An 18,162-nucleotide genomic window follows, 5' to 3' on the forward strand; every position below is an offset into this window, starting at 1 on the left:
AGAGAGAGAGAGAGAGAGAGAGAGAGAGGGGGGCGGGGAGAGAGACTGAAACTGCATCATTATCATCATCATCATCATTGCCTTTCTCACCCTGGGTTAGGATATAGGCCACGAACAAACACTTTCCACCTTTCCCTATCGCCTGATGTCATTCCACGTCTTCCCACTTTTCTGTACATCCATTTCCATGACTTTTCTCCTGGTTTCACGTGGTCTTCCCCTTGATCTTTTACCCTGTGGGTTCCTATCTAACATTTTCCTTGTTATGCAGCTGCTTGGCTTTCTGAAAGTGTGTCCAGTCCATCGCCAACGTCTTCTTCCCACCTCATCTCTGACTGGGCTCTGTCTCGTTCTTCTTAATACAGTGGAATCCTGTTATAACGAGAGGGAGGGGACCGGTGCGAAATGTCCGTTATTGCAGGATTCTCGTTACAAGGGATTCAGTAATAAATTTAAGGGAAATAGTAAAGTAGGTCTAATATATGAGTTTGGCGTTCTGTTTATTCCTTTTTGTATTTACCCTGATGATGATTTGTTCAACATGATCTCTAGGTCTTACTTGATCAAAAATGGAATCAGGTTTCTTTCTCTACCGCTAACAATGTTGACAGCTCAGCTTTGGCGATCAGAGAGAATGAGCTCTGGCTCTAAGGTAACTGGCCCGCTGTGTTGTCCCCCTCCCCACCACACCCCGTGGTGCGTTGCGTCTACTTACACACGTCACACATTCACTCCATCTATCACAGCATTGTGACCTCTCCATCCCGCACCAGAGAAGTGAGAGGCTGGGCTGGCCAATCAAGTCATGCGTTCTGATTGTCTGCGCATGCCACACCCTCCCCACTCTTTCACTCCGGCCTTCGTTGCTGGTTCGCGTGGGCTCTCCCATTGTTTGTTTTGCTGGATCACCAACAACTTTCTCAACTGGAAAGGTTTTATTACATGTTTAATTGGTCTGTACGCTGTGCACTGCAGCAGCGATTTTCCGTTATAACCGACTAGCGTGTTTGTCTGATTGCCCAATAGCAGTATTTTATTTGCAAAGATAAAGAATTAGAAAAAAACGGGGTTTTAGATTAGTGTCTTTATAACAAACTTCTCGTTGTTTCAGGACTCGTTATAAGTGGACTCCACTGTATTTCCTCGTTGGTGATCATGTCTGTCCATTTGATCCTCAGTAGCTTCCTCAGACACTTGTTTAAGAAAACCTGGATCCACGTCTCACATCCATACAACAAGACTGACTTCACATTTAAGTTGAAAATTCTAAGCTTTGTTAGTAGTGAGATATCCCTGGTCATCCAAATTCTGTTCAAAGAAATAAATGCAGTCTGTGCCTTTCCAATGCTGGACTTTATTTCAGCGCCTATTCCTCCATCTCTGCCAATTATACTCCCAAGATAGCAGAAGGATTCGACGTCTTCTAGTGCATTTCCTTGTACTGTGACCTGCTCCTTTCGTAGTGCATCCATCCTTAGGACTTTTGACTTTCCGGGGTGGATCCTCAATCCAACAGACTCTAATAAACTGTTTAAAATTGCTGTCCTTGCTTGCATCTGTTCCTGAGAGTGTGACAGAAGCGCCAAGTCATCTGCAAAGTCCCGATCGTCCAGCTGTGTCCATGGGGTCCACTGTAAGCCGTTTCTGTGTCCTCTGGGGGTTTCCTTCATCAGTCTGTTGATTGCCAAGATAAAGAGGAAAGGTGATAGTAAACATCCCTGTCTCACATCGGTCTTGATGCATCATGACTTTGTATAACCCTGCAATTTGTCCCTTCGTACATACTCCCGATGAGGTTAACCTACTTCTGTAGGATTCCGTGATGTCTCAGTATCTTCCACAGTGTTGCTCGGTCTATGCTGTCAAAGTCAAATGCCTTCTCTTAGTCAAGAAAGTTGACGACCAACTGGGAGTTTCACTCCAGGGACTGTTCCACTATGATCCTCGGGGTAGCAATCTGGTCCGTGGTTGACCGATTTTTCCGAAAACCAGCCTGTTCATCCCGAAGTCTTGGATCCGTTGCAGACTTGATTTTCTCCAGAACTATTCTGTTGAATGACCTTTCCTGGTATTGAGAGAAGAGTGATTCCTCGGTAGTTGCTGCAGTTGCTGAGATCACCCTTTTTAGGTAGTTCCACAAGGTATCCTTCTTTCCAATCCTTTGGGAACTTGCTCTCATTCCAGATCCTGGTAAGCAATGAGAGAAGGAGGTCTGCCGTCATATTGGCATCGTTTTTAGGGCCTCAGGTGGAATCTGATTAGGACCGGCGGTTCTACCGTTGTTCAGCTTCTTAATGGCATCCAATCTCTTGTTTCGATGGGACATCACAGCAGATGGGTAGCTCATTTCCTGCTGGCAGGGTGTTTGGCGGGTTACTTGGTGGTGGTCTATTCAAAAGACTGTTGAAATGCTCTACCCATCGTCCTGAGTAAGCTTCCTTCCCAATAATGTTACTTCTGGTTTCCTATATTTTCCAGAAAAAGTTTTTGTAGTCTGGTAAAGGATTCGCAGTGGCGGTGGGTAGTGAAGGGCTCACGGGCTTGAGCCCCTACCCCCTCCCCACCCACCACCCCCAACTCTATCCCAAAGTAAATGAAAGTTTCACCATAATGAAATAAGCAGTTGAAACCGTTATGACCGCACGCAATGAACTCAGAGTGATCAACTTGACGCCTTGCTCGCTTATCCAATTACTGTTGTCACCGCTTACAACTATAGTAATCCAGCAGCCAATCAAAAGTCTTTAGGGCTCAGCAAAGATGAGCCGTTTCCCCACGGCCTGTCTTTAATGAAACTCTTCTTGTAAAAAGACTGGGGAAAAATAACACTGTACCGAGGGCTCACGCTCTCTTAGCCCTGACAATGGGGTGAACGTTTACGACATACTTTCACCCACTGACACAGATACCCATTGGTTCTTTGTTGGGTGCGTTCAACTTTTTCGACTACACGGCCTAATCCAGCTCATAGAAGTATTATGTTTGAAGTGTTGTATGTGCATGTTTGTGTTTGTGCCGCTGAGATGTAGCAGTTAAAATCAGGTCGAACTACTTGGCAACCTTTTCATCACACGAAAACTAATTAGAGGGAATTCTGAGGTGAATCGGCTTCGTCCCCACCATCAACAAGAATTTAACTAAGAACAAAGAGATGGAAAACAAAGGCAACTCTTCTCGTTTGCCTGGTTCTCAAACTGCCGTGGCTCACCGTGACTATAGAAAAATCATCACTGTTTAATTCTTATTGCTTGCTATTTGGTGGTAAAGAACTGGAAGCAACCTAAGCCCCACCCAAATTTTGGTCCACCCACCGCCACTGAGGATTCGCATGTTCCCTCCTGCTGTTGCCTCCCCTGCCCTCACTGCAAGCCTGTTCATGAATTCCCCCTTGTCTTTTCCCAGTGATCTCTTTACATCTTTAGCTGCTGTCCTGTACTGCACCAATAGGCCTACGTACGCTTTTGATCCCCTTGTTCTACTTGCATTTGTCTCTGCCTTCAATTGTCTTCTAGTGCTAATCAAATGCAATGACCGTTGGCTAATCCATTCAATGTGCTCCAATTTCTTCTCCCCGAGTATTTCTTGATATGTTGAAGTAAAGACTTCTTTGACCTTGGTCCAGTGCATCTCCACCTCCATGCGCTCCTCCCCAAGACCCGCCAAGGGTTGAAATCTGTTCCTCAACTCACACTGAAACTGCAGAAATGCGTAAAATGGCTGTGCTGAAGGATATAATATGGCTGATACTCTCTTTAATAATTTTAAATATATTGTTTTGATGCTTTTTTAAAAAGGCAAGTACTCTAGCTATTTATTCATACACAATTGATCCTGCTGCACAGTAAAAATAGAGCCTATATGGAGAGATTTTTACCCCCCCCCCCCCGCCCAAATAAAATAAATAAAATAGATAGATAAATAAATAAATAAATAAATAAATTAATTAATTAATTAAAAAAACAAAAAACAAAAGAAATTCAACCCAACGGACAAGCTATTGATTCTTTGCCCAACTCAGTCCATATTCAAATTCTATACAATGCTAGTCTAGATTTCAATTGTTTTACTTAAAAATAATACAGGCTTTTGAGTATCATTAAACTCTGACGGTCATTCCGTGGTAACAATGAGAGAGTAGGACAGAGGAAAATGCCGTAGTGTTGTTGGCAGATTAATATAATTTATTAATATGGGACTTTATTAAGGGAGAGAGAGAGAGAGAGAGAGAGAGAGAGAGAGAGAGAGAGAGAGAGAGAGAGAGAGAGGTACCCATTGCTGGGTGTGGAGGAGGGGGCGGGAAAAATCAATGTCCGAACTGAGGCTCAAACCCGGACTTTCCGCTTCGGAGACGAGCGCACTAACCGCTCCGCCACCACACCCTCGCGCAAATAATGTATAGTTTACTTGAAAAATAGTTTCATTAGTTCACATTGGCTGAATAAAAAAGTGCTTGAAGGAATATCAAAAACAGTCTTTTTATTTTCAAAATAAGAGGTGTGCAGTTGAAAAAATTTGCTGCTATTGACAGTAACAATTTGAAGAAAAAAATTTTAAATTCCAAAAATACACACAAAAAGCACGCAGTTCTTAAGGCCTATCTAAATCTGGTGATTACAGAGACTAATTTAGGAAGAGATTTTTTCATGTATGGCGCATATACTGTACAATTGGCCCAGACTGATGCATCTTTGAATTAGAGAAACAAGAAAGGAAAACGACGAACATAGCATGCACACATGTGCACGCACCTGCATACAATACTAAATTGTATTATAAACGCATGTGCTCGTACATGTGCACACATAAACGTGCATTCTCTTTAAAAAATATTCCGAACTGTTTTACATTTTTACACAAAACAAACTCATGCTCGATGAGTGCCTTGGATAAGAAGAAGGGACAGACAGATTGACAGACGGACACGCAAGGACAGACTCACAGACAGATCAAGACATAGGCCATAGGCCCACACATGGGTACCGTTGTCCTATTTTTTGGTAGATATTAAACACACACACACACACACACACACACACACACACACACACACACACACACACACTCACGCACACACTCACGCACGCACTCACGCACGCACGCATGCGCGCACGCGCGCACATGCATAAATAAGATATTATGTATAATATAATTAATTGTGATAAGTGGGGAGTTTCTGTTTGTAGAATCTAGCCGTTTTACTAGATCTATCACAAGCAAACCCTGACGATACCTTTCGAAGACCACGGAGTCACCTAGGCCTACCATCATTTTTCAAACAACCCGTCAGCCATTCACTATAAATTCAGTTTGAATTCCTTACCAACTGTGCTATTTTGAAGTTTGAAATAAAATTATCAATAGCAGTAGGAACGTGTACTTCTTAAAAGCTGAATACGCATTTGTACATTTAAAGATTTCTTCTGCATTAAATCAATATTTTTCTTTCAAAACCATCGACTCAAGATCTCTTTAAAAAAGAAAGTTTGAAAAGTATTGGTATTTTCTTCCATTTTCTGTTTCGAAAAGAACATCTAAAGTATGCATTTAGAACCCCCCCCCCCCTCCCGCTCCCGATCAGTCTATTATAATAAATGAACTAAGCTTAAAATTAACAACTCTAAACTGAAAATAGTGTCGTTCATCAGTTTGTTTTGAAGTATTCTAAATCTTTTTAATGGACTGATTTAAGACTATATAAAAAAGTCTTTTCTTTAAATAAGGAGAACGTATAATAATAATTAATAGGCCTATAGAAATCTAGAAGATCTACTGTTGTTGTCACCAGCAGCTGTTCACCAAGCACAAAATTGTTTGCGAGTTCTTCTGCTTCAGGAAACTACATCTAGTAGATCTATCTATTATCCCATTGCCCATTGAACATTGTACAAGCCTCCTTCGGAAATTTGTGGGTCTACTGCTGGCTGGCTGCCCACAGGCCAAACAAAAATACTCATCCCGGACGCTCGCCCTTGATGGCTGTAACCCCTTGACTTTTCCCTGGGAATTTTGAAGGTAGGCCTAGTGCAACTAACTCCCAAATCTGGTGGCGTTTTTTCTTGGGAAACCGACCCCCCGCCCCTCCTCCCGTCAATCACTTGCACAGTTTGGGGCGGGGTTTTTTGGCAAAGAAGGGCCAAAGCACAGAATTCTACACTAAGTGTAGAATTCTGTGAGTGTAGAATTCTGTGGGCCAAAGTCAAATTATAAGGCAAAGGCTTATAAATTGCTGCTTGCGTTTCTTTTTGCCTGACTTGGAGTATCTATCCCAGGGCCTGGACTTATTCAATTTTTAACGATAGTCAGTGAATCAGTGACTAAAATAGTAGGCCTGCACATCTTTTTTTTGTGTTGTAACATGATTCATGATATAGATGTTAGATCTTAGATCTATATCTAGATCTAGAATCTAGATATAGTCTAGAATCTGGATCTAGATATAGATCTAGATGAAAGTCTTTTTCTACATTTAGAATCTAGTGATCCATGCGACTAAACCTAGATATCTAGAACGACGTAAGCTATTTTTAGGTAAGGCTGCCATCTTGTGTGAACTCAGACCGATACCCCTCCGCTCATGCGACTACTTTTATGTAACCAACTGCATGTCACCGAAAATCCTTTGGTGGCACAGTGCTTTGGTGCAATGTCTTTCTAGGAATACCAGTTATGTGATATTATGTTGCAGTGCTCCGATGATGCTGCTGCCTTCTTGTTCTGTGCTTTTTTTATTGGGCCCGATGGAGGGGGGGGGGGGGGAGGGTTCTTCCGTATCTTTACAGCAATTTTCACGCGTTTATATTGTCTTTACGTCTTTACGTTTACCGTGTTTCAATTTCAAGCATCACCACCGGAATTCCGAAAATATGCTATTAACATACCAGAAACCTTGAAACCTATCCGTAGAGCATTGCTGACAATCTACCGTTAGCCGCAAGTTTGAAATTTTACCTTTTACCGTGCGAAACACATCGATACGGATATATACGTCGTCAAGCCACTGACTCAACATGTTGTTCCACGCGATATAATCCCCAAAGATTTTCTACACGATCTTTAATATCTCCATGGCCTTCTAAAAATAGTCTGTGGGTATCTCAGGATGTGATGACATCACATTACTAAAATTAGCTGCCAATCAGGCAGGTGCGTCGTTCTACGTTTAGCCGCATGTGCGATCTACTGCTAGATTCTAGATCTATAACATCTAGATCTAGACCTTGTGAACCTTTGCGTTAGAGTTCTTGTTTTAAGACTAACAAGGCACTACTGTACACTTAGAATAAATAACCTTCCAGGGTTCCAGCCCCATGTATGTTATATTGTAATTATTTTCAACAGCGTTTGTACTTCCCACGGTCCCAAGGGTACAAAACTTTTGTGCATTTTTCGCAGTTAGCAACCCTATAAAATATTTGTTTCTAGTGAATTTAACTTTAAACATTGATGTTATTATCTAAACCTCGTAGGCCTACAAAGATACGACATCATTTAAAAAAATTTTCATCAGGTCTCTTAACTGAAATACTGCATATTGGCTGGGACTGGGGTTAGGGTGTGTGCACGAAAATGGCTGGGGCTGGAAGGGTTAAAAGTGAGTAGACCCTACTAGCATCTGTGGTGTAGCAGTGAGGCACTTCACCTTCACTCTCACACGTAGTGAGAAGGTCTGTGAGTTTGATTTCCATGTTTGGAGAATTTTCATCATGCATGTTGTCAGTCTTACAGCAAGATCTTGTATATATATATTCTTCTCAGGCTGGGTTGGCCGTGATGGCAGGGTCAAAACCCACCTCCTAATTTTTAAAAAGCCTAATTTTAAAAATCATCTGATTTGTGTCAATGAATGCGTAAAAACGCATCAACATTTTAACGAAAGATCTTAAAAAATTGAAAGAAGTGAAGATAGGATAGCGAACTAAAACTTTACTTTAACCTGTCTTTGACGGAGTTCCGCTTCCGGCCGACCAACAGAACACAAAAGATTGGATTGAGCAGGTACACCGTAACCCTAACCCTTGTATATTAGCTCAGTGGACCATGTCGCGGTACGTGCCGCCCCTCTGCGGAACTCCTCCCAAAATCTTAAATTGATAAATTAGATGTGCTCTATTCTATTATAATAATGGCAGTTCATATAAGCCTATATACTTAAATTCCTTGTCCCAGATCTTTGCCCTTTTCTATTTCAGTTTTTTATAATATTTTTCAGAACACCCAGACAGTACAAATTGGATTGAGTTAGGGCAAACCAGATTTTCTTTCACGGAGGGACGAAAGCTACCATTCTGGTGCCAATAAAATTGAATTGAATCCCTACCTTGAAAAACAAATGCGTTCAATTTTTAAAGTCACATTCGAGTTTAGCCCAATTGTGCCAGAATGACAGCTTTCGCCTCACCTGTGAGGGGAAATCCGGCTGACCCACACTCGATTCAGATGAAATGATCAGCAGTGTGCACTCTGTATTAGTTTCAGGTCCATTATATAGGCCCTCTATATTGTCATATTGAATTTCATACCAACTTAATGACAATGGAATTAGGCTCGGCCGCTCACTCAGGTGTCTATTCCCATCTCTTTAGGCATAGAGATCAGCAGAAATGGATTTTCGCCTGCACTAACCTCAACAGATTCTGCAGTCTTTGGAAATTTCAATTTAAACTGATAAAGGATTTTTCTCACAGGTAAAAATGAAGTGAAAAGACTACAGAGTAAGAAGAAAATCTTCTTCAGCTTAGTGTTTTGGTGTAACTACTGGAAATGAGTCAACAGATACCATTGCATCATGTGGTAGTACAAGAGTACACTTCAGGGCTTGGTAGTGTTTACACTGAATAATTGAAATATAACTTATTCTGTAATAATTTAAAAAGGTTAAAATATTGTTCAGTGTTATCCATTCAAAGCTCTAAACTACTCTTGTTTTATGTGATTAAAAGTAAAATAAAGGCTCTGTACTTATTGTTTTGACTATGGTTTTTGTAAATTATATATCCTGACACAAATTAATTTTTGCTTGATATATATTGAGATCAGGGCACAGCAGCTGTTGCTTGAAGTGAATATTTGTTTGTACACTGCTACTCTTATAATATGATGGATTGTGGAAATGAATAACTAGCTATAAGAAATATCACAATAGGCCACAACAATCATGTAAAATGTTGTGAGGGTTGCAGGGATTGTTAGCAGAGAACTCTTATGTTGTCTGTTGAAGTTTTGTAAATGTTGCAACTAAACAAATCTACTTTTCAAGCTTACAGATGACTTTATACTTAAAAGTGAGAATAGTAATTGTAAAAAGTGAACTCAAAACTTGACGCTGTTTTTGCAGTTACTGTGTAGGCTATGTTCTTAAATCTTTATTTTTTTTGTTCATGGCAGGTTGTCGAAATGGCTCGTCAGTTGCTCAAGCTGGTGACTGTGGATGTGACAAACACCTTGATCAGAGTGGCAGGGTCTCCTGGCCGGCAGTATGCCTATGTGGCGAGGAAATATGGGGTTGATATTGATGAAACTCTTTTAACAGGTAAGATTTATTCATGCACACCTTTTTTTCTGGGGGAGGGAGGGGGGGTGGGGTGGGGAGAGAAGAAGAAGGAAGGAATGGAGGGGATGAAAAGGAACTCATCAGACTTTCTGAATTGCCATAGAACTGTGATATTTATGAATATCAGAGGTCTATTTTAGCCAGACATTATACAGTTTTTAGTCACTTGTAAGTGAATTGTAAGGGTTGGTGTGGAGAATTTCTTTTTTTTCTTTTTCAGTTGTTTGTCACAACGAGCTGTCTTTGATGCAGTGCTAAAGGATTTACATTTTGTCTTCGTGATTTTCTGTTTCTTAAATTTATGATAGCACACTGCCTGCCATAGCAATTTGAAATCATTTTTGCCTCTCTTTAAAATCTCAAACCCAATGTTGACAATGAATCTTCACCTTTTGTGTTGTGTAACACTACTCACAATGACTAAATGAGACAAACTACAGAAAAGAATTATGCTGCCCATGTTAAAGAGTATGATACAGAATTGGCTACTACCTCTCTATATGTTACAACAGGTGACACATTTTTTAAACCTTAGATTCCCCTTATTCATGTCAGTTTGTAATACACACCATAACTTTTATCTTCTTTAATTTGAAAAATGTTATAATATCCTGCAAGGTTTGCCTCAAACTCTCGATCAGAAGCCATTCTCAGTATGGTTTGACCCCCCTGATTTTTAGATAGCACCTTGAAAGAGGCAGGGGGTCAAATGATCGCCAAATATCAGTATTATAGTACCAGTTTGAATATATGGTTATTATCCAAATTAAGCCTTATGAAATAACATATATACTCAGCTTAATTATATTTTGTCCCTTTTTGCCATTATGACGAGACATTTGTTACTCTCTGTTTTGTCAAGGCATCTCTCCCTATAGAGTTCAATTTGATTTCCCTTCACCACATGTAATTTTACCCTTGATTTTCCAACATTTTTTGGTGAGAAATTTCAAAACTACTTTCTTCTTCTTTTAAAACATCATTCATTTAGGCAATAAACTTCACAGAGAATTCATACTTCAATAGCACTTTAAAAAATCCTACTTCTTAAGGTTTTAGACTTCTAGAATTATGTTTTAATTTAATTTTCCCAATCCTGCACCCTACAAACATTGGATGGTCTACCCAGAAAAAAGTATGAAAAAAGCAAGATTTCCTGCTAGTTTTCTCCACATTTTTGTCAAATAATTTGGATTTGTTTTATTGCAAGGCATGATTTTGTTTGCGTGTTACCAGTATATAACTACCATACTAATAAGTTGTTGAAATTCCCATACTATGCTACATTTTCCAGGAATCTTCCTCAAAGAATATAAAAGCTACACCAAGAAATACCCCAATTTTGGTGTGATGGACGGCATGCCGGCCAACATCTGGTGGTCACTACTGGTCAAGGACTGCTTCCGCTTTGTTGACTCGAAGATCCCAGAGGAGATGCTGGACAAGATCTCCTTTGACCTGTACTTTCACTTCACCAAACCCATGGCCTGGGATCTTTTACCTGGAGCTGTCGCCGCTTTGGAGGTAACAGACCGCCCTGATAAGTGCTGGGGATTTGAATAATGCAGTCTCACCCTTTCAGGTTTTTTCATTATTCTCTTACTTGTGGGTTAGATGGTGTGGTGGCGGAGCAGTTAGTGCGCTCATCCCCGAAGCGCGGGTTCGAGCCTCGGCTCGGACATGGATTTTTTTCGCCCCCCACCCCTGCTTACCCAGCAGTAATGAATAGGTACCTGACTTCGAGTTGGGAAAGTAAAGGCGGTGTGGAAAGGAACTGGCCATCCTACCACAATATGCCTAAGGCCCAGGAAATTGTCTCACTGACAAGGCAATCCCCAATGTCTGGATTGAATACGGGAACAGCTGTACTGTACTTGTGTGTTGCCTTTCATGTGCTACAGCATGTGAGATTAAAGCAATCTGTTGTCTTTTCAACCCACAGTTCAACTTAATATGCATTTGTGGCAAACATATCGATCGGTCAGTGTAAGATTCCAATACATTACTTTTCAAAATCTCTTTTTCCCAAGTTGCGTAGGGATTGATTGCATATCACCTCTGAAGTCTTGCTGCCTTGACCCTATCCCGACATCTTTATTAGTCGACCATCTTGACGTTGTTATTGATGTTGTAACAGCTATTATTAGTGATTCACTTCTTTCAGAAACAGTGCCTTCGTGTTTTAAGCAGGCAGTCGTAACACCTCTATTAAAGAAACAGTCGTTATCCCCGCTTGAGTTTAAGAACTATAGTGGAGCAGTTTAGAATAGATACACTGCATGCTTGCATCAGATGTGACCCTTTCAATGGTGGAATAGTATACGTAAACTTGAACATCTATGCCGAGATGTAAATTAGTGTTATTTATTTGAGTACAGTAAAACGCTGATAACATGAACTTCATGGGACCAAAGAAATTCTCTGTAAAAGGAAGTTGCCAGTGCACAGAATAAATTCAAAAGAACCCCCGCCCCGTGCGATTTTGAAATTCCTTTCGGGGTAACAGGAATTTCTTGTTTAAGCAAAGTCTACTGTGTGGGTGGTTGACGGGTGCTCTGGTGTGGTTTGCTTCTTCTTTCCTATCAAACATCTATCGTCCTTATCTCCCCTTCTTCTTTTTTATGTTTGTTACTCTCTTGTAACACCTCTAATCTTCTGGCGCTCATATGACCTTATGCTGTTGCGAGCGCCGTAAAACCTCTACTAAAACTAAACTAAAGTCTTCTTTCTTCCTCTCTTCTTCCCTCTTTCTTATGGGTCCCAGTGTTCTCCCTTTCAAATAACTTATTTGTATCCAGGCGAGCAGGTGATGTTGATTCCTTTGCTTACTAATGTTTTATTGTATGCTGAAGATACCTCATGGTGAACAGAATTCACTGCTCTACTTTCAGTGAAATTTATTTGAGGATGGAAAATATTTGAGATAGATATATGCATATATAATATATATCTTGTACAATATTATTGCTTGAAAGAGCCTTGTTTATTCTTCTCGTCCAGGACTTAAGTCAGTATCCAGTCAAACTTGGAGTGATTTCTAACTGGGACCACCGTCTGTATAAAGTGTTGATGGTGTTGAAGTTACGGCAGTTTTTCGACTTTATTCTCCCATCTTACATCATTGGATATGAGAAACCAAACAGTATTATTTTCCATCAGGCTTTGGAGGTAAGTGTTTATTGAAGGAACAATGATGGGTGGGCTCTCCTCACTGGTTGTGTATGTGTGTGTGAGGGAGAGAAGGGCGTAAAAGAATAAAAAGACCGAGAGACCAGAGAGAGATGGAGAGAGGGGAGGGGGTAGGGGTAGAGATGGAGGGAGAGAGAGAGAGAGAAGGAGAGAGAGAGAGAGAGAGAAAGAGAGAGAGAGAGCAACTACCTATTGTATTATGTGAGGCGTGCTGACAAAATGAGTTACTTCTCGCAGGCCACAAATGGAGATTTTGGTCAAAAATCGACACTAGGGTCAAATTTGTAGAGTTTGTATGGATACCGTATTCTTTAACTATAACATGTCTTTATTATTTCATACTTATAAATTGAAAAAGCTTCACCTAAGCATGATGTAGCGATTTCTATATATAGGGCTCAAATCTGAGAAGTAACTCATTTTGTCAGCATGCTTCAAATATTTTAGGGATGATTATAACTGAGCTGTGAGCTGTTTTGAAGGATATGCAGGTTGTTGGCTGACACCATGTCTATTCTTTTTTTTTTCCCCACACTTCTGTTATCCTCACCTTTTCCTTTACGAAATGTTGTCACAGCGTACTCGCTTGTAATAGACTTGAACTCTACCACAAGCTTTTTGCGAGTAGTAAAGGGGCGCCACTGGTAAGCTCTTCTTTTTTTTCCCTCTGTTGTTATTGTCTGTATGTTTGAACTTTCTCTTACTCTTAATAACCATTATTATCTTGATGTGCTTCTTTTTACCCATACAAAAAACCCCAACAAAAACAAACAAACAATCACACAAGCAAACAAACATAGAGCATCGTTTAGGCTATGACCAATAACTGTCAGTCTTATTGACTCAATTATGTTCACAGGAATCTGAACAAAGCAGGATGTTCGATAGAAACGATAAAGACTGAAAAGAAGTCAATCCAATGTGCAGCATCTTCCTTGTTCTTTAGGAGCTTCTCTTGGGGGTTAACTCTTTTTATTTTAGGTAAATGTTTTTATGAGGTTTTATATGAAAAACTACAGTTAGTCACCCATCTGTCTAGGATGTTTCTGGAAAGAGAAGAATTTGGTTCGTAAACATTGTCATCCACATTGGATCCGCATAGTGCTGACTCATGGCTGCAAAATCAGTACTTACAACTGACCAGAATCTGTGATATTAGATAGTAGTAGTAGGCTCTTTGAAGTTTCATACAAAAGATGTTTGGGGAATTTTTGTTTAAATCAAATATCTCCATCTGTCTTCTGGAATGTTGTATCCCTTTCTTCCCGAAATGGCCCTAACAGACAGGTTGGAAGAAATCAGTGTCTTAAATGATCTAAACTTTATTGATCGGATATTTAGTTTAGTAGAGTCAAGAGTTTTACAGTGCATGCAGCTGCATAAGGTCATCTGAGCTCACTATCAATGGATGGGGTGTTTAGTAAGTGCGTAAGACATTTACAGTTATATATTATTATTTGCAACTTATTTCCCTTTCAGGATGGAAGATGTGAACCCCATGAAGCAGTACACTTTGGGGACAACATCGAGAAAGATTTCATTGGTGCTAAAAATGTAGGCATGAACGCTTATCTGCTGGCCTCTGAAGGAGTGAAGAACGACTTCCTTGACCAGTCCCTGGTGGTGAAGACTGTGCAGGAGTTTGTCGACAAGATACGACCACAGCTGGGGGAGAGGAAGGCAGACCCTGTTTGATATGATTTTGTTGAAGATTGAGAAGTGGGGACAGTTTTCTTTGATTGTGCACATCTGTTTTTGTGCTTTGACATAAGTGAATATGTGTCATGAAGCCGTGGAATTGGAACTTGTCAATTTTTGGGCATAAGGAGTTTATGGTATAATCTTAAAGCTTGTTCATTTGCCATAATTTTAATTTTAAGAATACTCAGCTATCTTGAATATAAATAAAATTGTATTTGCAATTGCAGAAAGTGGGGGTAGCCCGGTTTCAGAGGTAAAAATAGCGAGAAAATGGTGGCCACAGCTTGACGACTTCCATAGCTTGAGAGTCTTTGGTAATTGAAACTAAAAATGTTTGCGTTTTTAACTTTAATGAATGTTTTAGAATAAAATTCTCACAGAAATGTGTTTTTAAATAGAGATGGAAGGTGTTGAGCCAAAAAAACAAAAATTTGATAAATATTCCCAAACCTGAGGAAAAATGCAGTTTTCTTCGATTTCTTTATTTTGACGAGTTCCTAATTTCACCATGAGGCTTCATATTCCATCAGAGGGGGGTAAGTGTGTTATGAACTCAGGGGAATGGGTTATGGGGACACGGAGTCAAGTTTTACTCCCATTTGCTGACACTTGCTTGGTTATGTCATTGCACAAGACAGAAATAGTCAGGCCGATCAATCAAAGTCTATGCTGCTATACTTTTCAGGCTGATTTTGCTATTTAGATACAAGATATATACAGTACCACTAATACAGAAGATAACTCAAGGCTGTGATATGATATTAACACAATGTTTTGTAGTTTAATATGTGATAGTTTGATTAGCATGACTGTTGTGAAATAAATGTAGATTTGAGTAGATTTTCATGACTTGTTACAATGCAAACATTGTAATGTGAGTGGTTTTTGCTTAGAGCTCAGTACTTTGATTTACTCTGTTTCGTTATCTCTAAATTAACTCGGTATGTTTGTTGACAGAAGCTAGTGACTGTTCTTTACTCATAGAATATCTCGGTGCAACATTTTGTCCAAATTTGTTTGTTTTACTGCCAGTTACAAAATGGCGGATGATCACTCTGTTGCCAGTTTAGTTTCCTACAGGTTTGATGTCCCATTTGATACAATTAGTTTATTGAAGAGAACGTTTTGTTATTATTTGGGATGATTTTTTTTTCATATAGTGTAATGACAATCTGGCATTATGGGCTGTCAGTCTTTAACACTGACATGACTCATCAAGGTCGAATCTTTTTTGTATGTGATAAGTGAAGAAGAACCTTTCTAAATGTTCAGCTATAAAGATCCAACTCATACTTGCCGGTGCAAAATAAGTATTATTTTGTGTTTCACATATATTTATGCTAATAGTTCTTTTCATATAGATCTTTTTCCACTTGGGGGATTATTGTAGTACTTTTTTGCTTCACTAGCCCTCCTTATTTATGGTGTTACTGCTTAACGTGCTGTATGGAACCAGTTTAAATGTGTGATCATTAAAATGGTTTGCTATTTATGTAGCTGGTTAAAAACATACCTGTGAGTTTTTGCTTGAATGTTGCTCAAGTTTTTCTTTCTACTCTTTGAAAAATATTTTATAAGAGTAACATGCGTGAAATGATCGGTAAATTTGTGGCTTGATTTGTGATGTACTCGAAATTTTCAAAAATAATTTCCTTTTTTTTTCTCCTTTCATTGTTGTTGATTATTTTCTGTGACCTTGTTGAAAACAGTCTCTTATGCGACTTGGAAAAAGTCTGTTGATTGGCTACGATCATCTGCGCTTCCAAGTTTCCTTTTTGGCAATGGGTTTTAAGAGGCAAGAATTGTCATAATTTGTGATGTTGATACTGCACTGTAATAGTTCGGGCTGTTTCACAGATCTGATTGGTTTAAATTTAGGGTTGACTAGATGTTCTTGTAATTCCCTGTTCCTGTTAAATTTTTTTTCTGATCAATTCACTTTATACCTCTTATACTTATGTAGGGAGCTTCCTGATAATGTTCTGTATTTCTAGAGCAAGGGAAATAATCAGCTAAAGTATCCGACATTATGCTGATATTTTTTAAAATGTATTATGAAAAAATAAAATCATTCTTTACTAAATGAACAGGAAAAAAACTCAGCTGTGTTAAGAAAAGAACACTGGTTCTAATGAGCCTGTTTCCACTTCAGTACAGAATGGGCAAGCTGTTTATTGCTCCCTCTTTTGTTGTTACTATCAGGTAGCACTTGTTACCCATCTATTTCATCAAATAAAAAAGTAATGTACTTGCTCCCATGAATAATTATAGGCCCATACATCATTTTATGGTATATAGAAAAATAGACTTTCAATATCTTATTATTTGATCGGGATTGTTTCAGAGGCCGGGAAAATAATAATATATGTTCAGTCTCATGGTTTTTTTCCGATTTGTCCAAGTTTCAACTCCATTTTGTCCCCTGATTCTAAAGTGATTAATAGGGAATGTTCTCATAGATTAATTTTGTTCTAATAAAGGCCAGAAGAAATCTGGATTTCTGGCCTATCCCAACAATATGATGCCAGTGATGCTTGAAGTTGAAGATTTCTCACTTTTGCCTTGAAAACTGAAACCTGTTGATCTAGATTTAGCAAGAAAAGAAAAACTGTTTCGCCACCTTAGATTTACAAAGTTTTATCTGACATTTCGGCCGTTTTGAGTTATGTATAGGACCATAAGGTCAGAAACCAAATGGTATATCTGCTCTATCAAAATTGTAGGATTTTTTAAAATTTGGGGTCATTATTAAGGCATTCAAAAATTTGCATTTGAATTTGACATGCTGTGAAACTCAGAATTTCTTATGTCAAATTTCTCAAAACTAGGTAGGCCTACTGAGCAGATAGAACTTTGTCATTCTAAGGTAATGTTTTGTTTTGGTTGTTTTTTATGTGTTTTTTTGGGGGGGGGGGGGGGGGTTCTTCTATGGGAGAGTTTTAAAAATTGTGCTTTTATTGTTATGAATCTTGAATCATGAATTATTGTTATCTTTGGTTTTTTATCTCAGAAATTAGTACTCAGTTCTACTTAATAATCTGTTTTCTGCAATATTGATGTACCCTTGGTGTCCTGAAAATTGGCAGCTCTGTGCTGTCTTGATGCCAAACATCAAATGATGTTTCCTGCTTTTCTTCCACTTTTTTTCCCTTCTTCTTTCCATTGATTTGATTTGACTGGGTTGATTAATTGATTGGATTTAAAAAAAAAAAATTTTTCTTGAGAGGGTGAAGTATTTATGGCGGCAAGTCCTGTTTCTTTTTATGTAAGTACAATGTACCTGTTTTATATTTTGTGAAAGATATGGAGGAACATCAGATACATACAGTGTATTGCGTTACCTGGTAATGGAAAATGTGGTAGTTATATCCCACTGTTGATTTATTGACCCACTTACTATATTGCAGCTGTGGCTTTGTTGACAATAAAACGATGCAATGTATCTTTATTCAAGACTTGACTCCCTCTGTGTCTGGTGTTAGTGATGTGTCGGCCAAGAGTATGCTGATAAAGCCACTGATGTTTGTTTATTCGATTTTTAAAGGAAAAGAGTTTTTAGGTTTTTTTTTAATCGAAGAAGTGAGGTTTGTAAGTTCTATGAATGAAATGTACTTTTAGTTAAACTTATTAAAAGGACTCAAAGTACAATATAACACGCATAGGTTGAACACAGAATACTCGAAATCATGCATCCGTCGAACTGTGCCTATGATCCTGGGTTG

At 39.1% G+C, this 18,162-nt stretch overlaps 1 protein-coding gene across 3 annotated transcripts; it reads left to right on the plus strand.

The window, feature by feature from the left end:
• The first annotated feature begins 5,849 nt into the window (after positions 1-5,849).
• Positions 5,850-14,711, plus strand: LOC101861439 (haloacid dehalogenase-like hydrolase domain-containing protein 3). 3 transcript variants are annotated; one of them, XM_005099047.3, is made up of 6 exons: positions 5,850-6,012; positions 8,583-8,684; positions 9,385-9,529; positions 10,845-11,074; positions 12,551-12,718; positions 14,219-14,711. In XM_005099047.3, the coding sequence occupies exons 3-6, from the start codon at positions 9,394-9,396 to the stop codon at positions 14,432-14,434; spliced, it is 750 nt and encodes a 249-aa protein (XP_005099104.1). In that variant the 5' UTR covers positions 5,850-6,012; positions 8,583-8,684; positions 9,385-9,393; the 3' UTR covers positions 14,435-14,711. The 3 variants fall into 3 exon arrangements, with proteins under 3 accessions (XP_005099104.1, XP_005099105.1, XP_005099107.1); XM_005099050.3 differs by lacking the exon at positions 5,850-6,012 and adding an exon at positions 6,094-6,322; XM_005099048.3 differs by lacking the exon at positions 8,583-8,684.
• Positions 14,712-18,162: the final 3,451 nt, after the last annotated feature.

This window comes from Aplysia californica, unplaced genomic scaffold (genome assembly GCF_000002075.1).
Source record: "Aplysia californica isolate F4 #8 unplaced genomic scaffold, AplCal3.0 scaffold00201, whole genome shotgun sequence".
Lineage (NCBI taxonomy): Eukaryota > Metazoa > Mollusca > Gastropoda > Aplysiida > Aplysiidae > Aplysia > Aplysia californica.